Source organism: Sinohyriopsis cumingii, chromosome 12 (genome assembly GCF_028554795.1).
Source record: "Sinohyriopsis cumingii isolate HCF-2022 chromosome 12, ASM2855479v2, whole genome shotgun sequence".
NCBI lineage: Eukaryota > Metazoa > Mollusca > Bivalvia > Unionida > Unionidae > Sinohyriopsis > Sinohyriopsis cumingii.
In genome coordinates, this window is record NC_142972.1 from 19,901,372 (window position 1) to 19,929,365 (window position 27,994).

The 27,994-nt window shown below is 35.2% G+C and overlaps 1 protein-coding gene across 1 annotated transcript; it reads right to left on the reverse strand.

The window, feature by feature from the left end:
- LOC149786057 (vitelline membrane outer layer protein 1-like) lies at positions 1–27,953 on the reverse strand. The gene is made up of 3 exons (XM_089978142.1): positions 27,678–27,953; positions 18,426–18,629; positions 1–311 (listed from the first exon to the last, which is right to left on the reverse strand). The coding sequence occupies exons 1-3, from the start codon at positions 27,858–27,860 to the stop codon at positions 42–44; spliced, it is 657 nt and encodes a 218-aa protein (XP_089834268.1). The 5' UTR covers positions 27,861–27,953; the 3' UTR covers positions 1–41.
- Positions 27,954–27,994: the final 41 nt, after the last annotated feature.

The following is a 27,994-nucleotide window of genomic DNA, read 5'->3' on the forward strand; positions in this document are numbered from 1 at the left end:
TTGCGTTCGTTACAGTTTATTTGTATCTTATATTTATGAAACTAATGAGATGTATCATTGCAACAAATAAATTGAACGTCATTGAGAGCCGTATCGTCGCCACCGAATAAACCGCCCTCTCCTTGAAACGGTTCGATCTTGGTTTGAATACCACAGATAGCAGAATTTAATGGGCAGCTCTGACTCCAATCGCCGTAGCTGCCCCATGGACCATGTCCAGGGTACTGATAAATCTCCTCTTGGTTGAAACTTGAATTGAAATCACGGCACATGAATTTTATAAAGTTTGCTGCCGTGTCGTCACCACTAAACTGAAAAAGAATGGATGAATTGAATATCAAAATACTCGACGTATATAAGGGCAGTGAAAAGCGGCATGAAAATGATATAATTCAACCAGGCTAAACTTTTAAAATTGACTTAAAATTTGATTCATTAATGGCTAGCTGATCATGGTTTTGTCAATTTCAGAATACATAACAAAAATATTTCTTGAGAAGGATATAAAGGGAAGAAGATAAAATGGTGACAATGGTAAAGAAGAAGAAGAACGGAGATGAAATCTAATGTGCGCGGGTCAGAGAGAGAGAGAGAGAGAGAGAGAGAGAGATGATGATGATGATGATGATGATATTCTTTTATTCCTCCATTTTCTGAAGATTTTAAGACAAAAAAGAAATGCATTTAAATACATAGAATCACAGAAATAGTAGATTCGATACTTATTGAATTATTTACAATAGCAAACGAATAAATAAATTAAAATCATTACTAAACTAGAAAGATATATATATATATATATATATATATATATATATATATATATATATATATATATATATATATATATATATATATATATGATAGAACATTTGAAAATGTATCCTTACAACAAAAACAGTTAGTTTCCTAATCGCTTTGCAATCCAGTACAAGTATTTCTTTCCTTATATTCTGAGTGAGTTCTCTATTGAATCGAATATATAATATCCTTTATCTTAATGAAATACTTGGTAGATAGTCTGATCATATTTATCCATGCCTCAAATTCTAAACGTTCTGATATATCATTTAAACCACCAAGTAGTATAATCAGTATAACATCATCGATCTGATCACAGAAATCACGGTAAATCACTGGAGGCATATACGAAAATAGACTTTCCATCAAGTGGTTTCTGTCGTCTGAGGTTAAGACACAATTCATCGAAATATGCAAAATACGGTCATGACTCATTTTGCCACATAGGGGACACAGTCCAGGTCTTGCTTGCATTCCTCCAATACGAATTAATGTCCCATATTCCATTTTTCTGCTTGAGTCAGTGTAAGATATTTTCCATAGATGATGCATTTTTAGTCCTGGATTAATTTTTAAAAATCTACCGAATCCCTCTGATGGATTTATGATACTCATTTCATGTTTTCTCTCCTCAAATATCTGTATTCTTGTCCCAATTAAGTTTTTCCATGTTATTTTGTTTGGAAATTTTCCAGTGAAAATAAAGTCGTTGAGATAGTCTTCTAAATCATAATTTTTGAGTACAGTATTTATATCATATATAAAAGAGTTGTAGCTATGTTGGGGGTCAAAAATCAAATTTCCAACAGCCCAGAGGAAAACCTTTTTAGCAGTTAAGTTTGCTGATGTTCTACATATGCGACCAAGGAATACGAGTTTTTGCTTATCCATGCGAGCTTCCATTGATATCATCCCCAAGAATGATGTCGTAGATCCAATATGCGATCTTTGAGGGAAACCTTGTACTCTCCGGGCGAAATGTCGTTGTATTTTCTCCATTGATTCAATGCCCTGATATGACATATTAAACCAGAGTTCTGAGCCATACAAAGCAGACGGCAATATAACTCTTTCCCAGACTTTCACAGAAACTATAGGATTCATCCCATTTGCATTTAATCCAGTTGAGTATAGTGAGTTTGTTACACGTTTAGCTTTATCGTAGGAATAGACTATACGATCATTAGTTTTCATTGATTGTGAAAAGGTAACTCCTGCATATTTCACTTTTTTTGCTCTAGGAATATTCTGCGACCCCAGAGTAATTCCATTTGATGAGTACACTTCATTTTTTTTTACTAAATATCATCCAATTACTCTTGTTAGAGTTATATTTCAATTTCCACTTCTGTGCATACTGATAAGCTGTATTCACGAGTATTTGCAATCCATTCAGCGTAGAGCTTAGTAGAGTAGTGTCGTCTGCCAAAAGCATGCCAGGTATGTTCATCTGATTCACTGTTATCCCGCAATTAGTCATTACTAGTTCATTCAATAGGTCATTTATGTACACGAGAAATAAAAATGCCGACATTACACGCCCTTGACCAACGCCTCTCCGTAATGGAAATGTGTTCGATATACATTCTCTACACGCTACACAGGCACTTGACTGTGTGTAGGAATGGGCGATTATTCTCCATATTTTTGCATTAATTCCTAATATTTTTAGTTTTTTTAGTAGTCCACGATGCCAGTCTATCGAATGCCTTTTCGTTATCCAGAAAAACAGCATATACATTAGAGTTATGATTATTAAAATACATCAAACATTCTTGAAGAGTAAATGCAGCGGAGATAGCTCCAGCCTCCTTACGAAATCCAAATTGATAAGGATGTGGAAAGCTTATTTTGTCTAAATACTTTTGAATTCTGGTCATCAATATTTTTTCAAACAATTTTCCCAGACAAGATGTCAGTGTTATACCACGATAATTCACCGGATCCTTTTTATCTTTACCATTTTGTTTGTATATCGGTATAATCATCCCACATCTATATACATTAGGTAAATACTCATACTGGATCATGTAATTAAAAAGGGCAGTTAAATGTCTGATTAAATATTTTCCACCATACTTTAAGTGCTCATTCGATACGCAATCAATGCCTGGTGATTTTTTTGTTTTTAGAGACTTGATATGCTGCAACACTTCTTCCTCTGTAATATTATTACATTTTATGTTATCAGTCTCTAGTTTGCTTTCTTCGTACATATTCTTCATTTTGACACAATCATTATGATCCTCATTGTTGTACCATTTAATTCAGAAAAATATAGTTTCCACAGATTGACACATTCATCCAAAGTATTAGATTCTACTCCTCGAAATGCAATATTACCAATGTCCGATTTATCTTTTCTATTTTCCCGTATGACTGTATAGAATTCGTCTATTCCCATTTCTGCACTCTTTTCTATCTCTTCAAATATGCACTCTTTATATACCTTTTTCTGTAGGCGATGTTTCTTTCTAAACTTTCTTTTCACATCCTTGTATCTTCTTTTGATGTTACACTCTGTGCTTCTATATTTTCCTGCTTCGATCCATTCTCCGCGCGCTTTTCTCATATTCTGATGTAATTTTTCAAGCCCACTTTTCTTCCAATATGGTTTCAAGTGCGATTTGAATTCGGACTTTGGAATATATCGGTCTGATGCAGTTATTACACTCTTAATTATCAATTCATTATACTTCTCTATATCTTCTACCTTTTTACACTCATAGGTGAAATTCAAGAATGCACTAACATCAGATTTATACATGCTCATTTCTAACAGATTTGCCAAGTTCCATTTCATTCTTGGAGATACACGTCTTTTTATTTTCCTTCAATATATCTTTTGCAAGTGCCGCTGTAATAGGTAGGTGATCCGATATTGAGAAATCAATTTTGTCATTTACTATGTGTCTTTTTACAGTACCTCTAATTATTTCAGGTATTAATATATAATCAAGTGTGGACGTTCGTGACATGTCTTTCGATCTATACGTGGTGTAATGTTCATGTGGTTTTATCACCAGCGTAGCAACTATGTTTCTCTGTTCTATTCTTTTTTTGAGAGCAAGATTTCTTCTTGATGGATTTTTACACACAAGATCTGCATTCATGTCGCCTATAATTATGCATATAATTTCAGCAGAATACCTATCATACACATCAAAAACATTTTCACAAAATTTGTCATATGCATCATCAGTTCTAGTTGTCGAGGGAAAGTAGGTTGCAATCAAAATTATAGGTTCTAAGTCTCTCACTAAGATTTTCACCGCCATAATATTTGGGAACTCATTTTGTAAGGTGATTACTTTGCATAGTGTTGATCTATAAAATACGTCAACCCCGCCTCTACCTCTATAGCATTGTTGTATCTCTTCAGTAGGTAGGGCAACTACTTTGAAATCATCATGTAATTTATCTAAATACGTTAGATTCTTTGTACAAAGCCAATGTTCAGTGATAACAAATATATCTGTGCCTGGTAACAATTCAATTAGTTTCTGCGTGCTAGACATTATACCACGTACATTCCATGCTGAAATAATGAGCATAATTATAATTAAGAAGCAATTACTAGTCATATGGCTATGCTCATTAGGAATATATTTTGTAATTCTCATGCGTTTCATCAAGTGAGTAGCCTTCTCTCCATTTTCTGTTTGTTATCCATTCCCTACATTTTATTCCAGAACTCCAAAATGATTCATTATTCATCATCAGTTCAAAATCTTTATCCAGTACATTTAGTCTAAATGTATATATATTTGATCCCTCCCAATGGGGTCGTTCCTTTATGAGGCGGACGAATGTTACTGTCACACCTTCCTCCTTGCACTGAGTTGCGATAGCTGTCCTTACTACATCTGTATTTTTTCTCGATTTGACATTTGATAGCAAAATGCGTCTTATTTTGTTTCTTACAACTGGTTCAAACACATCTGATTCTATATTCCTTTGATTGGGTCTGGTAATAATTGTCTCAATATGTCTATACGATGTATCTTTTATTTTTGTCTCTCCTCGTCATTCGGAAGCATTCTTTGATCATTTGGTGATTTGTTGTGCCCTATTTGATCTTTATTTATGTTTTCATTTATATTTATGTTAGCTCTATCTTCATATCTTAATTTCTTTTGCTGATTGTGGGTTGATGTACTTGCATTGTTAAATGTTACTTCTGTGCGCTGAGTATGACTCACATTTTCCGTTAAGTTAGTCCGATCATTCCGTGAAAGTGGCGGGAAATCTTTCAATGTAAACATAGCGGGACCATTTCCAGGCAAATTTGCTGGAAGAGCTCTAGCAGGCTCTTTGTGTATTTCTTTATGTCCATGTACTACATTTTCTTGGTCAATAGGTGGAGAGATAACATGTCTACTCTCCTTGTATGCTGATAGTTCATGATTTCCATGATTTTCTTTCATTTGCAAGTCTACGTTTCTACCACTTCCTTTGTTAGACTGATTGTATAAAAGTTTGTGTCTTGTACAAATTGTGTCTAACTTTCCCTCAATACAGTTAATCTTTTTCATCATCACATCTAGATGTTGATGTACATGAGAAGATATTTTTTAATCTCATTTTCCCGGGTTGCCATTGATGACATCTGGAAATACATTCCTCTATTATCATTGATTAGTTTTTCTTCCTTTAATTTCAGTTGTTCTATATGATAGTTCGCCTCTTCGAGTTTCTTCGTTGTTTCCATTAAGTCTGACTTTAAGTTTAGGATCTCATTTTTTGTCTGTGTGATAATATCACCTAACTGGTTTTCCAATTTGGAGAATTTTTCTTCAAACTTATAATTCATTATCGCTATCTGAGCAAATATTGTGCTCATTCTATCAGCATCTTCATGAGTTCTTTGTAAGGCGTTATCATTGACCGGAGCTTTCGGACTTTGTGATATACAATCACTGCGAATGGAGTTTAAACGCTGGGATGATCTTGTTTTATAATTATGTTTCAATGCCCATTTAGATATACATGCTTTCATGTCACTGTAATTATTTTCTCCTTCAATGAAATGGAATATAATATAAATATCTTCCGATAACTTATCCTCCACAGGAGCACTATTTGTTCGAGGTAAACGTTCTACTTAATCGACCATCAGGACAATCATATCTCTTCCTTTTTGCTAGATCAAAGAGAGCTTGCCTAGAATCCCTGAGACCTTTGACATCAAGTGTTGATTTCAATCTTTTTTTGAAGGCACTTCTATTAAGAGTTCAAAATTTGGTTTTGATTTGCATGTATATGCCTTCATTAATTTCGTCTACATCTGAATCTTGTTCTGCTTGCGATGTCTGTGAAACAAATAGAGCATCATCATTGGTATCGTCTTTGGTATCAGCATCAGTGACACTTTCAATGTTTCTCACATTTCCCTTCGGTTTTCCTATATCATCCATCTCTGATAAGTTTAAATCCGGCCTTGAATTGATGTTGTCCTCATTTTCATCAGTGACACTTTCAATGTTTCTCACATTTCCCTTCGGTTTTCCCATATCATCCATCTCTGATAAGTTTAAATCCGGCCTTGAATTGGTGTTGTCCTCATTTTCATTATCTAACATATCTTGAGCAACATCAAAACTGTTTTGAGACTTTCTCTCAATGTCCACATCATCTATAACATCCTGCTGAGAGAGCATTTTTGTTGTTTTCTAATGAAAATCTCCCAAAACATTCAAGTATTTATTTATTTATTTATTTTGTTTTTATTTATTGTAGGTAGTATATTTTCATTTCAGCCATATTGTCAACTTTTATCTAACTTTCTCATGCAATATAGATTCTTAAAGAGCTCACACTCTTTAGATGAACATGAGTTAGCAGTTATCAAGACAGCCTATACCAAGTCATGTGCTTAGCCCAGATTAGCTCTGACTTGCACTCACTAAACCCATTAAGGCTTAAACAAACCAAATATAGAACTGAACTATAAGTGAGCTATAAGTGAGCTATGAGAGTCCGTACTCCTGGTACTCCTGGTACAAATGGGTTAAATGAATAAATGACTAAGAAATATTAAAAACACAAAATTAATACTTGAAAGAAAACTTCTAAAAATAGTACTTACACCACACCACAACTGATCACTTCATGAATATATCCACAACATGTATCAATGAATACAATCACATTTTACCATCCAATTTGATGAAAAACTGGGAGCTCCAAAAACACATGACTTGAACCCATGACGACTTTTTAGATTTGTCTGGAAATGACATTTTCAAACAAGAAAAGCAAATTATCAGTTCTGTCAACGATGTAATAAGGTTGTGCTATTTTAAAATATAAATTGCGTATTTAAAATTGGATTATGAATGTTTAGACTATTTGACTTGTGAATGAATAAATCTTTGTCTATACTTTTAGTTACTTAAGTGATGAACAAATCCAGACATTATCAGGTTTCTTGTTTTCCGTCAAAGTCTAGTCCCTAGATTTATTTTGCAAAGGGACTTCGTGGAACAAAAAAATGAAAATACCAGAATATAAAAGTAGTAGCGTATTTATTAAATTTAACTTGGTTGCATGCGTAACGTCGGCAAATCATGGTGACAGATATAGCTTAATTCAACTTTGCCACTTCGATAGTCGGGTTTTATTTTCTTAAAGAAATAAACAAACTTTGTGGCTTATTTCCTACTTTTATATTGACAAAAGGCGTCTGTCTGTGTCTTACTACCATTTGCCCTTCATAAGACCTTTCAAGGACATCCGAGTTCAGTCATTACATGAATTGTAATTGAAATAGTAAAATAATCAACAATTAGATCATATCAAATCATTTATATTAAAGTTTATTTTGTTTATTCAAACAGCTTCAAACCATAATTTCCGCATGCACAATGATATATACACGAAGTTAGTCTAGAGGTACTTGACACTAAAATTTTTCAGGTCAAAAGATTACTTCCCATCTTTGTTTGGCGCCATTACTATTCAGATTTGCTCACGGTAAAGAACATCGCATTATGGATAAATTAGGAGAATTAATTAGTCAAGTGACATAACCGTTATTGAACAAGCCTTATAGTCATGCGACAAAACATACACTATCAAAGTTATAAAATGAAAACAGTACACAACAATACTAAAGCAGAAGACACTTGAGGAGAATGATAGTAATATAGAAATTAGAAGCGTGTAAAATAAACAAAAACAAAAACAAATAAAGCAAACAAAGATAAATTGGCCTTGTATAAATTCACCCCTTTAATATATGGTCCATATTCATCCGATACATTCATATTCCAGCCATGAAAGTTTCCGTTCCAGAGGCTAATCCACGTGACACAATGCAAAACATTGATATGAGGTGACTCAGTATTATTGTTTCTATCGGGTATCATACTTTTCAGTGTTGAGAAGCGTTCAGTCAGTACACAAAGTTTTACTCATGTCCAAAACTGCGCTCGTTTCTCCTAGACGTTACGTTTCATATTAGATTCTAAACGCTGAATTGAACATACTAGGACAGTGACTGTTAACATGCCACACGGTTCTGATACGATACATACGGCAGGTCAATTAAACACGCTGACAATTGGAATGCATATGATTTAAAGTCATGTTTCGCAGATCGAAAGTGGAACTCTTCGTGGAATTAGTACGGTACCACATAAATACGCAAAGGCAAAAATCCACTTCCTTTAAAATCAAGATAGCAACAAATCATTTAAATATTTGTTTATTAGTTTCATCCGTTCAGTAGTTTGGTCAATACTAGCTTGTAGCTTATGGATATTTCAACTAGTGCTCCAGCACGATATGATCTTGATAATGGTTCAGATTTTTCAACATCAGCATGCAATTTGTTGAAAAATTCTGTCTGTAAATATCAGGATGTTTTCATAGAACCAACCATTTTTTCATTCATATCTCTGTTCAATCATTAATCTTCTCCAACTCGGACATGCTGTTAATGACAGCTATTTTCTTGTCGTTGAGGTCAGTAGTATGTGTATCAAAATTATTCATCAATTTTTTAATTTTTATATTTTTTATGTTTTGTTAATTTTCATCTTTTAAGTCTTTCGGTAATTGCTCAAGTTGAGATTGTAAGCACTGAATTATGAGATGCTCCAGCGATGGCTTTCTGACAGCAAGCGTGAGACATGGAGCACTGGATATACCATTCTGATTATTGAAACGTTAATTAAGCAAACATTATTCATAACGACCCGCAAATCGAATGGTTCAGACTATGGGACGTGTTCTCTAGAACCCATAAGCTATATTATGGCTGAAGGCTATCACGTCTCAGATAAATTACATTGTATTATCATATGCAGTACTTTTTCATCTTTTGTGTAAAAATCTTTTAAGGCAAGAACTCACAAGGACCTCTAAGTCATATTTCTCTACCCATTCTGAATGTGTCGTATCTTTTTTTACAGGCATTTCGTGAAAAAATAAACTCTCATCCTTATCTCTGGTGTTGATATATATCTTGGTAAGTTGACCATGTAAAATATTCTGTAATGTCCGTTAACATTGCAGGCTAGGGATATCCCGATGCAAAAAGTCTTGTAAACTCGATTATAAACATTAGAGCTATTTGGGGTGATATTGACTTCCTCGACATAAATGTGTACATTTTAGGCTTCAAAAACAGACACACTGTATCAGTTTGCATAGTTTCCTGGATATTGTACACCTTCAATTTTGAACTGTACTTGACCATGTCATCTGTGCAATTGTTACTTGGAATTATTGAACCTTCTGAGTTGTGTGTGTCAAATATTCAACATCCGATACTTTCTTTGTTATAGCCAGTTGAATAAATTCGCTCTTTCATTTTTTGTGTACATTTTAACGGTTGTGATATCCATCAAGAATTACAGCAGACCTTGTTTCGCTCTTGTCACGATTGTACAAACATATTTTGAATTCAATGGAAAAAATTTTGTAACCAAACAAAATATAAATTTTCTGTAACAACAATGAATATTATATTTTCATTTCGGTTATCAATTGGAGTGATCGCACGTGTTTCATACTCATGTAGACTATCGATTGTAATATAGATGTTTTTCACTGCACAGGCACCATCATTCTTTTCCTAGAGATAAAGGTTGCTTGTGTACAAGGATACTTATTTTATGTCCCGTTATGCGAAAAATTGGTATAGAAAAAATAGCGGAGACAATAAGTAATAGTTTGTTCGTTTAAACTGTATTGCTTTAAAGTAACTGAAGCTTTTTCAAAATGTTTATTTCTATGTTCATTTTTATCTGAATTGTCTCTTTATCTATATGGATCCGTTTGGCTTGACTATAAAAATAAATACTTTACTGTTAACTTGATGTTTTCTAATTTCAATTATCATGATGCTTCGGGCATTTTACGAATTATTTAATTATTTAAATATTTTCAAACAATTCTTATAACGGCCGTGCTAGATCAAATACAAGTTAGTGGATCAACGATACCATTAGCTCTTCTCAATAAACACAATCAAGCGTCTAAAACACCAACACAAATTGAAATTGTTTCCCTTCTTGCATATAACCAGTTCAAGCATGCTATTATGAAATTATTATTCATACATTTGTAATGTTCTAATTCCTTGATCAAATAAATGTTGTGTTTTATTATTATGACTTCTTTCACTTTTTGCAATTTTTGTTTCAGCTGATTAATTTTTAAATAGTGTATGTATGCATATATAGCTGCTCTATTTATCAGGTACCATTTTTCACATCTATTTAACGAACAACATTTGTAACTGTTGTCTAATGACAAATTTCTACTTCATTCATCGAAAACGGTTTCCTGCTCTTTTTACCGAGTAACAATCGAATAACAGTTTTATCAGGAAAATACAATTTACTATTATGTGGTCTATTGGGAGCTGACTTAAGAAAACTGGAATTATTAGCTTTATAAGTTCTATGTCTATTGCTGATGGTGGAATAACAGTAAACCTAAATATCTTCTTTCACAAGCTCGATGTAGGCAAACATATTAGAAGAGAACAATGCTGTATGGTAAATTGTGTTGATAACGCTTTGTATTTCGCTCAACATTGTCTCATTTAGAAAGCAAAACGTTACCAAACGTTAGCACCGACGTGAATGTCTTTAAAAAATTTATGGTACTGGGATCTATATAAACAAACTTTTTTTTAGTTTTCTTCGGAGAGGTGTATGCCTTTGTACAGGCTCCAAAAGCTTGTTTTGGATTATCATTCATTACTGAACTCACCATCTGTTTTAGCGGCATGTTGAAGAGTATGTAACAAAAATCTTTCAATTTCGACAGAATTAATAATAGGCCTAAAACAGCTATGTCACTAACTATCAAACAATAAAATTCATTACGTTTGACTCTGCTTTTATTCTTTTAATCATTATATTACGATGCTTTTCAGTGCTGATATTCCTTTTTTAAATGTTCGACTTAACCTTGTTCTAATTCTTATAAACCTCTACTTTGTTGTATTTCATGTTCAGCTCTACTGGATCCTTTTACTTTCTGAAGTTGCTTTCTTTGGTTCTTTGATTATCTTGTTTTCCCTTTATTTAACATTTTGAAAGTTAACTGATAACGATTTAAAGATGTTAGAAAGGTTACTTGTAGGTGTAAACTAATTCGAAATGTATTTACTTAGAAAAGGATTAATTCTGAGTAATGTTCAAAATAAGGAAAAGATAAAGACATGATTCAGTTTTATCCAACTAGTAGTTACTGCAAACCTTGTCATAATCTGCCATTGAAAATATAATACAGAAATGAGAGTAAAACAAACAATGGAACACAACAAAAATAAAATCAAGCAGTTTTTAAAAATCAAAATGAAATAGTTCACAAGAATGAATACATCAGAAAGGGACACACTAAAAGAGAATCCGATAATGAGTCATCTAGATAAAAACTTAAGCTTAATTCAATCTACAGGACCTTGCCTTTTATCGGCGCTGAGGAAAAACATTTAATCAGGCACTGCATTAAAATATGCAAGATGTATTATTTACTGACGTTTATTGTAGGTCGTTAAATTCACTGGTACTATTGATAATCACCATATCATCCATTATTTGTTCATCACTCGACTTGTCTAAATTAGACCAACAAAGGAAATGTTTTCAATTGGCTAATACCAGATATGCAATAGCAGTAAGACCGAATTGAGCAGTCAACAATGCCTTTGATGTAATAAATAGAAGAACACCAGAAAAAGACACGCATTCTTCAAGATGTTTTCTTTATTAAGCTTTATCGCATATTGCAAAGAGATCCATTTAATGATAGCTGCTTAAACATGTGGGACTAAATACACAAATGCGTCAGCGACAACAACACCTGTACAAAGTTTATATATCAAGTATTTGTTAACTGTGTGCCTTACCATTCCACAGTCTCAATATCTATACATTTTATCAATAATTCCAATTGTTATGAATCGACCAATTTTTCTGCAATCCGATTAGATAAAAAAGGTCAATCGAGACTGATCAAGAATTGTGATACAGTTTCACGGTAATTTTATGTAAAGCTTTACTGATGCCAATGCCATGCATCATAATGCTAGCAACGAGAAACCCCACCCACCCATCGTTGTGATTTTCGACCAAAATATGAAAGTAGAAGTTAAAACTGTAATTGAACAGTCATTCATGCATTCCAGCATTAACCTTTTTTGTCAAGAAACTATATGGCAGGCGGCTTTACAAGCCAATTGTGAGGAATGATTACCTTTTGATTCGACAAAGTTCACCGGCTGTTATTAAAAGTCAGGGCCATATGTCGAGCAAGTGATCTCGCTACAACTAGACACACTATCGCTTTTGAAAGATCGAAATGCACGGAAAGCAAGAGCAACAAATGCTATGAAAACACTTTCCATACGCAAGCATAATCTTAGAAAGAAAGGAATAGCGTGGTATAAACAGCATCAACCAATTTTTATATACTAAAATTATTATCACAACAATATATCACTGTCATGATCCGCTCTGACACTCTACCCTGTATTACTACATAAACAATTGACGACTCTTGGCTAGCGATGATCGGGCTATGTATTCTGTCGCAGTAAAGAGGCTAATGCAGAAAAACAATCTTCGATCAACCTAAAAGTTAAAAAGTTTATTCGTGATATTTACTGATATGATGACAGAAAAGAAGTAAATTGGAATTATAACGATTAAATGATATTGGCTGGGTATTTTTGTGTAAATTTTACCTAAGCAATCACAAATTGAACATCAAGTCCTTTGGACTTAAGTTACTTTGTGAGCGATTAGGGAAACTTTACACATCGATAAATACCCAACAATTATCGTTTGATCCTACTTTATTTTCCACTGGTCTATTAAAATCTATATTCGTGAAATTTGTCTCGTATTTACAGATATGTCATACTGTTCTAATGCTCCATTTGCAACACCTATATTCACGTTGAGATTGCAATTTGCCTGTTGTGCAAATATGTTTTTTTTTCTCCATGTTTGACTTCTATAAATCTCAATTATTTTTCTAGCCGTGACTTCTGTATTACTTTGATATTTAATAATGACAAACGGATGGGTGTGGTTAAACTTTCGGAATGATGATGATGATGATGATGATGATGATGATGATGATATTTACGATAGCGATGATTCAAGACTAACGCAAGATCAAATTCAAGTCGATGGTAATAAAAACATTCTTAGTGGTTTTGATGATAACTACACAAAATGAATAGAATATAGTCACAGCAAAAGACAATTGAAGGAAATTTTAAATATTATAATTTTACAGCTGGCAATAACGTTAAGGTATGAATAATTGACGGAAAGATGATGCATCAAAATCAAAGGAACAAACAGTGATATACACTATAACAGAACCACCCACAATTGTGTAAGCTCATTAGATAGAAAAAGAGGACAACTGTGTATTTATACTTCTAAATAACGGATGAATAGCATCATAGATTAAAAACACTTAGAAACACATAAAAATGCAGTCTAAATACCTACTCTAACCGATTATGTTGAATAAAAGGAACCGATACAATATTCTTTAGGCAAGTGATCTCTGGAAAGCATTTTGAATGATACGAATGTATTAGGGCAAAACATTATTGAACTGGGTGAATTAGTACGCTGTCTTCCAGTGTAAAATTGTACTTACAAAAGAGAGATTGGAACTAAAGAAGACATAACCTGACAAAATGTTCCAAGGGTAATTATCCTAAAACAAGAACTAGAAAGAGGAAATGTCCACCTCAGAAAAAGGATACAACTGTTTTTCAAAGTAAAGAATGAAACATTAGCTTCTGTATCTATATAGCAACAATCGTTCTAAATAAAGCAAAGTGTCTAGAAAGTTCTGTAACAGATGGTGTTCAGTCCCTGTAGCTGATAGAGATCAGCCTGAACAAATCCTATACTACCTTCTGCAGGTATTCCAAACGAATCTTTCGTTCGCAAAGCTAAAGCGGTCTTCAAAAATTGCAGAATCGTTGGTTGGTTTAGCCATAAGGTAATATCAGGGTTACCGGGTCTTATTGGCAGTGTGTGAAATTGGTTTTTTAAGAGTTCTGGTCAAATTATTTCTGCCATAGCTAATCGCATAAAACTTATCTTAACATTAGTATGCTATTTGCATTTTTGGATTAAAGGTGGAAAGAATGCATCTAGATGGGTAAGAGGTTAGTGATAATATGTAATCTATTTCAAAAAGAAGTTTATACAACCATTGTTGTTTGATTTCATGGTTAATATTGCTTTTTGCGTTTTTAAATTGTCTTCTATCCTCTGAACGTCTGAGTGTCGGATCTCATTAGCAGATTTAACAGTATGGGCATCAATCTTATCAAGGTCATTCTTCTCAACATAACCTTTGCTCGCTGTGTTATGATGTTATCCTATACAGTTGGATGTTGTACTGTTACAGATTGTTTATCAGTCTTTGAAATACTACTCTTTTTTATATAGGTATTGAAGCTAGGACTTCATTAACTTGATTTTGTAACTGCCTATACTCATTTTGTCATTATTATGGCACTAAATACCAAAATTAAACTTTTGCCATCAACAACAATGTCCAATTTCAAAAATCTCTGGTATATTTTTGGCTGTTAAATGCCAGTTGGAACTCTTAAATCCATATGTTACCATTCGCATGGCCTAGTTTACTTGATTCTGCCCGAGTCTCGTGACATGTTGCGCTCTTTATATTTTCGTTCAAAGTTTACTTTGCAGTTATCATAAATATTGCTCTGTGATAATTTGTGTTTAAGCATAGTAACTTGTATTTCAATGAATTCGTTTGATATGGTAACTTGGTTAATGTGAATTAACTATTGTAATGCATCTAACTGAGTTGCTGGACATGGGTGTGGTTTTTGTCTTGTTATTTTTAATCTGTAATCCATTTCGTCGATTAAAATGTTATCTGATGTTAACCATTTATTTAGATTGTAATACATTGTGTGTATTAACAATATTCTCTCTCTTAACCTCGCATACGGAATTGGCTTTTCTTGTGATAAAGCATTTAGTCCTAAAAAGTCATTTATCACATACATTCTTTTTTGATCGTTTTCGCTAATTTACTCATTTCCCTTTTTGCGAAACCAGATTAATCTCGTTTCTGTTACGCAATCTTGGAATCTGCCATGTATAATTTTATATCATTGTTTTCATGGACAATATAAACGTTTACAGCTACTGTTGTTTCTTACGAAACTGTAACTGTAACCATCTTCCATGAATATGATTTCACCATTCATTTCAACAGCTTTTTAAAAATTATTATTACTGTTATAATAATGTAGAGTCTGTGAATCTGAACGTCAAAGTATGTATAAATATATAATATAAATTATGAAACTGGTTTGTACATCAACCAGATGGTATAAAAACTCTTAATATATCACATTGATTTTGTTATTTTTGTAGTCATTATTTTCAAAAATGGCTCATTACACAAATCTACAGAAAATATGCGTATTTGACCTAAATAGTTATGTGCATCGACTACATTCTTTCGTTAATTACAATCTGAATCTGAATCCAATGGGTGCATCAACATTTGTGTGATTTTCACAACTTTGAGTCTTCCTCAAAAAACTCTCACACAAAATGCATTTCATATACTTTTACCGTTATCAAGATATAGCTAGAAATAACCCTATATTTTTTCTGCTACCTCTTTTAATTTCATCTGCAATTTAGTTAATTACCAGCTCAGGACAGTACCTACAGCGTAGTAGCATATCGCTTTTTCCACGTGATATTTGTGGTTCTACTTCTTTTTTCCTATCTTGTTTGTGATCGATACAAATATACTTGACGTGGATGTTTGAACTCGTTCATTTTCTGATTATATGTTTTCTTTAGTCTGATTTTACGTTCCCGAAAGATTACATTAGTTACAAAAACCAATATTTTCACGTTCCTTAAGACTACCATCTGCATATTGTTTTACATTCGTGTAGTTTAGATGAATAACATTTTAATTACTACCATCTGATAAACCATCCATCATATACTTCCATTTTGTAAGTAGAACCGTTTATCTTTCATTAGTACGGTCATCGAAAACATTTACAATTGTATGTGTCACTTGGTATATTGCATGGAGAAAACTCTTCTTCGCAAAACGTACTCTCTCTGACTCCACTCCCTTTAAGTCCTTCAGTTTGTAAGCCTCCAGTTCCCCGAGCTAATGGCCTTATTTCCAATACTTCCTAGGTAAAGTTAGGAATCCTTTTACCAATATTGTTGAATATTTTGAAATTCTGTTTCACCAGTTTTTGATTGAAGAATTCCAATATATCAGCTGTCAAAAATCATTAAAAAATAGGCCCATACTTTGAACTATTTTTGTTTTTGATCGCTTGTACTGGCGTTATGTGCATAGGCATGGAACACGTGTAATTGTATCCGTAAATTACTTTTGACAAAACGTAAAATCATTTTCTAGCTTCTTTTTAATTGAAATAGCTTTTGATTCTAGTCCGTAGGAAGCCTTTCCATTTCATATACTTTTTTGGTCTGAGTAAGATGAATTGCATTCATTGTCTTCCTGTTCCAACACATTCTTATATTTTATGTTGTGACACTCTTTCTCTTCATCAAACTAAATTTTTCACTTTGTCTCTTTGGATAATTCTCTAAAAGTGATGCGTATGTCATCTCTCTTTTCGAGTCCCAGCAATCTGTAAAAATTAGGTTTTACCCATCAATAATACATTTATATGATGGCATGTCAACGATGTTTGCTTTCTACTATTAATCTAAGTGACTTACAAAAAATCTTTCTGAATGAAAATATTTTTGTAGCTTGTGTCGTGTATAGGAAGATTGCTCAGTTAACCATTTTTGTTTAATTCCAGTATGGTTCCTTTCCTTTCTGTCCCGTTTACTTTGTTCCTTTAACATATTCGTAAATGACTTCACTTTCATTGTAAGGATATTAGCCATTCTTTCAATTCCGAGTACTTATCTTTCTTTTTTTTCTTCTTGGTTTCCTCAATTGATTGATATTTCTGTAAACAACTGTACTTTCAGGATTGTAGTAAAGATTCTGTAAATCATGTTCTTTATTAGCTCCGTAGAATGATATTAAAACACCGTCAGAGATGGATATGATAAATTCTCTTGAGATATTACCGACAAGTCAACCAGACAACAATCGACAACAGCAAATTGATTTGCAACCTCTCTTCAATACTTCTAAATGTATCAGTTATTGTGACTATGCAAGTATTATCATTCCAACGGGGATTGAAAAATTGTTTAACTTGTACTGAGTCACCTTGTCTCGTTTTTAAATGAACTTTCTTTTCCATGAATTTATGTTTTGTGGAATTGATGCAGATATATCGTGGATTGGTAATAAACCTTATAGCTAATTTATCCGAATATGAATTCGTATGCTTATTCATTAAATACTTTTTTTATATTGTACTGTTGTCACAATACTGATATGGGATTAATAATGTTTATTTCTCTGTTATCATTTACAAATGTAATCTATATCAACATTCATCTTCCTAAATCATCGAAGGAGATCTTTTTGATGTTTGATATCGGCAAATTAACATAAATACGTCTTCACATTTGTATTCCCGCTTATGTTCCCGTGCACCACAAATAGGTTTGATTATAATATCGTGCCATTCAATATTGGGAACGAATATACGTTATTTCTTGATACTGGAATTAATGGTTTTATGTTTGAATCATCAGGTAGTTATATCATATCTCTGAAAACATGGAAGTTATAAAAATATAGATTTTTGCTATCATATCTATTGTTACAAAAGTCAATTTTGGCCGCTATATTAACTGATAAATATCTCCTTTCTTGTGTTTGCTGTGTTTTAAAACTGAATATCTTATTGATATGCTATGTTAAAGGTTCGTGGATTTTTATGTTGTTTTAATTCATTTGACTGGTTTGGTAATTTATCAGTGTTTTATATATAATTTAGTAGATTGCTTGAAACATGAGATGTTCCATTGGATCAACCTTGTACAGTATACCAGCAGGGTGTTTATGCCGTTTTTAACTGATTGACTATTTTAGAACTTTAAAATAGGATCTAATTAACCATTCAAAGGCTATGGTCGAACCGTTCAAAGTGATGACCGTTTACCCACCTGATTTACCTCTACCTGCAGAGTGAATGAAGTCAGGAAGGTCCGATGGTTATAATTAGGACACATTCTCCATCCATACCATGTACCCCATCCTCCTTCCTCGGATGTGATATCACCGACGTCGCGAGAAACGTCCAATGGCTGACAGCGAAGGGAGATTGCATTTAGGCATGTATCGTCATGATCACGCTGATCCCCTTGTATCTGAAAGTAAAATGAGTCAAAATGGAACTAACCCATGACTCCACCGTTTTAGTTTCCCGTTGCAGTGGAAATTAAGCAAAAGACACTCCAGATAAACTAGTTCCAGTGGATTTGGCAAAAGATTATAAGGAGACAGGATACACACAAACATCACCACATCATGCCTTAATGATTTTAATTTTTGTTCAGTAGATGCTTCATAATTGCATCAATAAATCAAAGCACATAAAAAAAGTTCTGAAATCTATTGTTTTGTTGTTTTCTAGGTCGCATTTACATATTATTTGCTATATCGTGCCGACGAAATTGGTGCTTAAAAATATTATATGGACACGTTGAGGCTGCCAATCCTGGTTGATCTTGGCGATTACAAAAACAGTTACGGATGCAAACTTCGTAGCATGTCGTATAGGGATGTGCACTCCAGGCTCCCAAGAAGAGACAGTGAGATACAAGTTAATGTAAATTCAGATAATTGATCATGGACTAGTCAAAGACCAAGATAACTATATACTAATTTCGTGTTTTTATTAAATCGTTATGTATACATGTTCATTTAAAAGGACATGCGCAAAAATCGCATGATACCTTTACGGTTTATTTGAAGTCAGAAACCTAATTTGAAGTAATAAACCTTCCTAATTATGTGTTGTGAATTGGAGATAATGATCCAATCAACCAGTGAAGAAATGGGGCCATGAAACAGTTTGAGAAAGTATTGCAGTAATTAAGAGAGGCTAGGAAATGGACTTAGAGAAACCCTTGTGCACATTATACCAAAGGATCGGATATAGTACACATATATCAGAATATTGCTTGTAAGTGAAAGCTGTCAATGATCCATTCAGAGACAGGCTCAGACTAGCAAATCCAGAGTATGGTTGATGCAGTACGAAAAGTTACTCTATTACTACATAGTGGGGTCGTTTACCCCACACACAGATTTGTGCAAATGGGCTTGTCGCTCATCGTGCGGCAACCCATCTGTCATGTCAGGCTTAATGTCATGTCACCTTTCAATTCCCATTATTTTGGTGCATGATTGATGGGTGTAGTTTGGTAATAAACGGTAGACCAGAACCAAGTCAAGACAATTTCAAGAACATACCGCACACCCAAAGTACAAAACTCGTTCAGCGAGCAAAAACAGCTTGTGTTTCATATCCTTTTTCTGATGACAACTGTGGCGGCCAAAAGAGTGACATGAGATTTCGCTGTCATATCTCTGAGCATACTATAGCTGGCCCAAACAACAACTCCCGACCCTTTTGCAGCTTACTGGCAAACAAAATTTCTGTGTTTTTCTTCAGACAATGGCACCTTGTTTGAAACGATATGGCTACGAAATAGACGCTATTAATAGGAAAGACCAGAGGCAGACTATGACGGCACGAAAATTAATATTCCTACCAATGAACCAACATTTTCCGCAGCAACATATGTCAGTTCCACAGTCGACGGCGTTGACATATCAAAACTATTCAACTGCTTGTATAATCCGACACGATCGGACTGTGGCCACCATTCTTAGCCAAGGCTACAACTTTGTGTCAGACATAGTGCCAATCAACACCACAATCCCTGTGTAGCTTACATGTGAGGCCGTGGACAGTTGCTACGTGGAATCAAGTATCAGCTACAACTCCAGTTATGGATACTGACAATTGCACTTACCTGTTTAGGTACTTCCCCTGCAAAGTCCCTCAACAATAAATTGCTCTTTACGCTGATCGAAGAGGATGGCGACCTGCTCGACCTTTGCGGCTACTCATTCAGCTCTTCCCTTTATATCCAAATTCCCTCTTCCTTTAGCAATTGTACCCAATAACTATTACCAGAACAAGTGCGTTCTTGTTAAATAACACTTGATACCTTCGTTTTCAGATGAGTCAATGTTCGATTAAAATATTCGTTGGTGAATTGAACAGGGTGGAGACATCGCTGAATGCCACTTCGTTATTGAAAAGTCAATCACGGAGTGTTCTTACACCCGTTGCTGCATTTTCAGGCGTTTTTCATTTGTATGCGTAGAGTTCGTTGTGGTACATCCGGATGATTCAAACAGTTGATTTCTGTTTGCCCCATAAGTATATCGTATTTTAACGTATACGAGGTTTTGGAAGCACATTTTGGAGCATCTATTCGTCAACAAGTGGGACAAAATTGCTATCAACTTTAACATCGACTTCCTCTTGGTCTAACACTACCTCTTAAATTCAGCAACTTTATTACTGCGATCAGAATCCAGCGCGTATATAATAATTAAAAAAATCTTAAACAAACACGCCAAAAACGTTTAAGGACCCGAATGGATTGATGTTCAGTCTTTCGAGTTGTGTTACATTTCCGGCGACCAACGACCCTGACATGGCAAATGTGAAACTTTTTTATTAAACCTGTTATCTGTTGAGTCAGGTATTATTAATTCACCAGTCTGGATATAACTTTGTAATACTGCTATTGTAATCCACCCACCAGAAAAACCGGTTAAAACAAATAAATAAACTCCATTTTAGCACACCTTTAGATCGCCTCTGGATTATATTCCATCTTGGCGTATCAGTCCCTAACCATCCACTTTTATCTGCTACTAAGAGAAACCTCTGTATGATAAATAGAACCAAACTAATGCATGACCTCCAAGCAAACCTAACAACTTGCTAGCCTCCTACAGCAGAAAAACTCGATAACTGCCTGCGTTCATTGCTCGACAAACATGCCCCAGCCACCAAGTGCAGAGTATCAATTCAAACGTGTTCTCAATGGTATAGTAGTGTTAGGGACCAGCTTCGCAATGCTATTGTTTTGGCTTTCCACGAGACTAACTATTCATAAGCAAATCTATGAAGCCGCTAAGAAGAATGTCACAGATATAGTCTATGCAGCGAAATCAGCCCACTACACTACAAAGATCATGAAAAGTTTCAGCTGCAAAGAGCTCTTTGAGATTACTAATAAGCTAATGTCAAGGAACAAATGTACACCACTTCCAACTACCTTCTCTCCAGTTGACCTGTCGGACATGTTTGCAAATATCTTCCGTGACAAAGTACAAACCATTAGAGATAATCTTGACACCACAATTTCAATTGACTCGTCGTCATCATACAGTTGGGATACAGAATTTGAGTGGCAACCATTACAGCATTTGAACCTGTCTCTATGGATTTCTTACGTACAATCGTTATGAAGAGTATACCAAAGTCATGTGAACTTGATCCAATTCCAACATCACTGCTGCTTGAGTGCTTAGATCCAGTATTGCCATCACTAACTGATATTATTAATACCTCTCTGTCATCAGGGGAATTGCCATCATTTTTCAAAACTGCCATTGTAAAGCCTCTGCTGAAGAAACCATCACTAGACCATAACGATTTAAAGAACTACCACCCAGTTTCTAATCTCCCATTCATATACAAATCTTAGAAAAGGTTGTTCTACCCCAGGTTGTATCTCATCTGAATTCAAACAGTCTTTTTAGCAATGTACAATCTGCATATCGCCCTTGCCAGAGTACTGAAACTACTTTTCTAAAAGTAGTTAATGACATTCTCTCTGCGTTGGATAACAGAAAGATTACAGTCCTCACCCTCCTTGATTTGTCTGCAGCATTTGACACAATAGACCATGATATATTACTTCACCATCTCCAGCATGGATTTGGCATTCACGATACAGCCTTACTGTGGTTCAAGTTCCACTTGATCAACAGGACACAATTTGTATCTGCAAATGGGATATACTCCAGCCCAGTTGATCTATGTTGTGGTGTTCCACAGGGGTCTGTTCTTGGACCTGTTCTCTTCATTCTATACACTCAGTCGCTCTCAAGTGTCATTGATCATCATGTAGTGTCTCACCAATTTTACACTGACGACACCCAAATATACAAATCTAGCTACCCAACTGAAGTTGATGCTACCATCCAAGGTGTACAGAGGTGCATTTATGATGTGAAATCATGGATGACATATAACCAGCTACAGATGAATGATGATAAAAATGAGGCCATTCTCACTACAACACAAAGACTTTCTCATTCACATCCTTTACCTCAAACAATAAATATCAACAACACCAACATTAAATTCACACAATCAGTACGAAACCTAGGTGTTCTTCTGGACAGTCCTCTCACATTGCACCATCATGTCATGAACATATGCAAGGCTGCATATCTTTTGATGAGACGCATCAGCTCCATTCTCAAATATCTTTCAGTTAATGCCACTAAAACACTTGTGTGTTCATTAGTACTTTCAAGACTGGACTATTGGAACTCAATTCAGTCTGGTTCATCTTCATATCTACTCCAAAAACTTCCCAAAGTGCAAAACACAGCTGCTCGGATCATACTTAGAGTACCACAATCAGAGTACACCTACCCACTGCTCTGTACCCTACACTGGCTATCCATTCGATCCAGAATCAAATACAAAACTTGTTCTCTGTGCTATGTTTCACTGACGGACTCTAGTCCAGCATACCTATCCGACCTCACCCATGTGTACACACCAGCAGTATACTTAAGCTCCACTTCTGACAATCGTATACTCATTATTTCCACTACGAAAACAAAGTCATATGGACAGCGTTCTTTTGCATGCCAGGGCCCAGCAACGTGGAATGAATTGCCCACTGAACTTAGACACAAAGACACAGTGATCTCATTCAAGAGTGCTCTCAAAACTCACTTATTTCGACTGCAAGAACAAAGATAAAGACCTAATAATGTTTCCCACCTTAAATATTCTCAGCATGTTTTTTATGTTTTCTAATTTCATGGTGTTTGTGTTTGTAATCATATCATTATATATGTTTTTTTATGTTATAGGTGTTGTCTAATGTTGTAAAGCGCTTAGAGCTTCTGAAGATTAGACCCTATATAACGTCCTCAGTATTATTATTATCATTATTATTATTACTATTTAAGTTCATCAAAACCATTTACGTCAACAAAAACAAGTTGACCACTTGTTGTGACGGCAGTTACTTCCTCCTTTCTTTCGCTGGTCAAAATTCAATTGCATAATGTAAATGAAGTTATTACGGATGGTGGTGCAGCTAAGCTAGCCATTTGATTAATTGTATATTATCTTGTTGCAATATTCCTAGTATCGACATAGTCCTTGATAAATACAACCGACACTCATGCTGTCTCTGATTCCACCATTTTCAGTGACCTCAGCCAGGTTCTTTGCCTTTCAACTTAACATTAATATCTTGAATTTCCACGTTTGACGTTTTTCATTTTGCCAGATTGATCCTCAAAAATCACAAGCTCACCTGGATCGACGCCAATAACTTCACGACTGGTAAACTCATACAAATCTGTTTTGGTGGCAAATTGGCTCAGATCCATATGAGCACCGTGTCGTCGAACTAAGAACTGATCATAAATGACATAGTTGTATAATACTAGTTCATGTACGTTAATGCAAACTCGATAAGTGAGCGTTGTAGTGCAGGTAATGCTTCAACGACAAGATGCCTGCATAGTCGTATGAAACAACGGTTGTTTAAGATACTTGGTTAAATAAATTAACAATAATAACTGGCGTTACAAGTCCATACGAATCAAAATACATGTTATGTAGACGGTGTTATTATGTATGCGACCCAGTGAGTTCCAGGGCATGTTGATGAATCCAGATTGACAATGCTACTATGTGTGTGTTACCAAAAATGCAAGTTCATGCTACATAAAAACACAAGGAAAATGTTTAATCCATTTTGCTACCGCGAGTAAATCAAAATTGGTCAATGGACAATTGGCTTCCATCAACAGCGTAATCTTCTACGCCCGGTTAATCGAAGACTTCTGCCCGAAGGTATTCAACGACTCGTGTCTGGTAATCGAAGGCCTCTTCCTTTTCGATGAGTCCACCGACTGAACTTTTCTAGCCATTCCGGATGCAGATCCTACAGCCTCTAACGTTTCAGCCTTTGCAAACGCTTAAACCGCTACCGTCAACAATGCTGTAATGGTTCAAAGGAACAGAAAAGTACCACCATTCTTTTGCATTTGTGTGTTAGTTTGTTCCTGGTCATTATGTCGCGCGGCAAGTTGAAATGCCAGGAATATATGTTGTATTGCAGTAAGATTATGATGGTTATTTATTTCCATGTAAACTGCCCCGCAATACCAGTTGGTGGTTGTGCGCCTGTGGTATGTACGAGAAACTACAGTGTTGATGTGGTTTCCGACTGTATAAGCGACAACAAGAGTGACTTCTGTGCTCAGTGAAGGAGATAACAAAGGCAGTTCATCTGATACGCCTTTACCGAGGGAAGCACCTGTGGTTAAAGTTGTTTCGATCGATCCACAGTGGCACTTTTGGTGCTATCACCAACTCGCATGGCCACTTGTTCAGCGATGGGTGCAGCGCGCGAGGTTAGAGCTCTGAACACCTTTGGTGCGCCAATAATCCACGAACAACCTCACCAAAGACAGTTCTGTAATAGGTCATGTACACGGGTTTTCTCGCGTTAACTACGCGGATGGGTTTCTTATATCCACGTAATAATCCACGAACAACATCACCGAAGACAGTTCCGTAATAGGTCATGCACACGGGTTTTCTAGCGTTAACTAAGCGGATGGGTTTCTTATATCCACGCAAGACTGTCATTGTTTGTTGTTATAATTATTAAATATCAGGCTGATCTCCAATGAACAGCTGTATTATTAATGTTGCACTTCCTAGATAAACAACGTGTACGTCTTGATCCATAAGTGAAAAACGAATGTTAGTCAGCTGAATATTAAGGCATGGCAGATATGCAGGTGCTGCGTTCATAGTCGAAATTAAGTCGCCTGGCTTCAGGGTGTGTGAAAACCAGAACAAAATGCACTCTTGTAGAACTACACCTGTCGTGTCCGACGTGTCACTGACGGCGTCACAAATTAAATTAACCTGAGTTGTTGAAGTAATTCTCACAATGTCAGGCACACATTATATCCAACACGCTAGAATAGTTTATCATCTGGAATGTAGCCAGGTCAATCTAACACTGACTTTTTAGACGGCCGTGCAATATCCACCGCATACTTTTGAGATTCGAAGTCAATGACAGAATTGAGCTTGAGCTCATGGACAAGAAAGGAAATGTAGGAGTCCTTGCCAGTTACCACTAGAATCCCTCGCCCGAAGAAAGATTCAGAGTATGCCAGTTTGTGCGCGTGACTGCTGAAGAGACACATTAATTGTTCCACCAAACGAGTGGAATAGGATATTAAACCAACTGTAATGTACTAGCAGCCAGGCTAAGGCAATCTCAAGTGTACGCGAGACCGCAGCAGAAATAGATGCAGAAAAAGTCACTCTGAATTCTGTTTTGGTGGATGAGATGAGATGGTAATCATCGAGGTCACGCTCTAGGCTGTATTTACATCCATCTGCCGCACTGATACACCGATTTCGCCCAATTCGCGAAACGTCTCCACACGCAGTCTCAGTTGTTTCATAACTCATCATCGGTGTTGCATATTTTGTGGATATCTTCAACAAGTTCATGCAGCAACGCACGGTACGTTTATCTATCCATGAGATCATTAGCGAACAGTTGCTGACAAATCAATGTCACTTCCTTGATGACTTTGGGTACATTGTTTTCAGCACTAACTGATACCACGATTATTTGCATTTGATCCACAAGGTCGTTAGGGTCACACAGTCCACGAAGTAGAAAATGTTCTATCGCTTGAAGTGCTTCATTGCTTTTCCTAGAATTCATCAAAACAACTTGCCTGAGGCTTTTTTTAGCCACAGTAAGTTCTGCTACATCTTCTGTTGAGGCTTTTGTGGCCTTTTTTAATATTCTCGGCATGTTCGGCAATTACTTTGGTGGGTTTAATCAGCGGCGCAAATTTTTGTTCAAACCCGGCTGTGAGATCTTCTTGCGCAGTCTGTAGCGACCGTAATAAATCTTTAACTTTTTGCGGTCTTCTATTACATTTTTAAGCAATTCTGGGTACTGCTGAGCAGCTTTACGGCGGCGTCTTTTGTATGCTTATATGGCATCGCTGCCGGACACTTTATTTTTGTAGAATTGTCTATTCAATTGACGCATCCATATGAGACACATTCATGTGAAATCCATCCGCGTTCAAACCATCTCGATACTTGCTTGGTCCAACAGTCAAATCAATCGTGAGAAAACTATAAGGGCTCGAGGTAATCCGAACAAAAGAAACACCAACCCCTAACAAAACTGATGAAACGCACGTTTTGTTGCGAGCCCTGTTTAAAGCAAACAACATACAACAAACGTTTATTTAATGTGATACATATTACTGAAAGGAACAAATGCGTCAGATTGTATATATCGGGTTACGAAAAATGCTGATTTTATTTAAAAGAATTTTAAAAATAGTATCGTAAAATATGTTTTAAATACCTTCAGATGCTTGGACATTATATCGTCTCCTTAAACTTAGAAATTACGTCATTATTGACGTCATAAGTTGTATTTTGCGTATTTAGTATGGGAAATGTTATCTGTAGATGTATGCAAAAGAAGGATATCAACCTAAAAAAGACAGCATTTGTATTATTCTGTATGTCTAAAAGATACACATTTTTGAAAGTGAAAAATATAAGAATTTGAATTCAACATCTTTACGTCTGTGTGTATTAAATACCAATTTAGATTAATCATTTTAAATTTCAAACTAACCATAGTCATATTGGGGTTATAAATGAAGAAATATTTTAGAAATGATACAAGAAAAAAAAGAAAAAATCATTCTCTTTCACAAATATAAAAGTCACCTTATTTACCAATGACTATCAATAACGGGACTGCTGTGATGATCCCATGCTATTTATCAATGACTATCAATAACTGGACTGCTGTGATGATTTCATGCTATTTATCAATGACTATCAATAGTGGGACTGTGATTAAACCGAAATAAAAAATGGCTTCATGATAAATTAAAGATATTGGAAACGCCGTGAAGTTTAAGAAAGAGGATAAAAGGAAATTCAAAATTATGTTGGATATTTTGGATCTGACAAAAAAATAAGTACCTTTGCGTACCTTCATGTTGTATCCAACTGCGTATGTTCCGTTAGGGCAATATTGTGGTTGGTACCAGCTACCCCAGGGTCCACCATTGCCAACGGCTATGATCTTCACGGCACTTCTTGGGGCATTGGGTATTAAAAGGAAGGCATCTCCAAAGACAATCAGGTTCAGAAAAATAAAAGCATTGACCATCATGATAGAGACTTACAGTGAAAACGCGAGGTAGTTAAGTCTACAATCTTGACAGACGTATCAGAACGTGTGAATGTGTCATTTGGTGGAATTAGATAAAAGGCCTTGACATCAACTGTTGACTGGTAGTGTGTCGA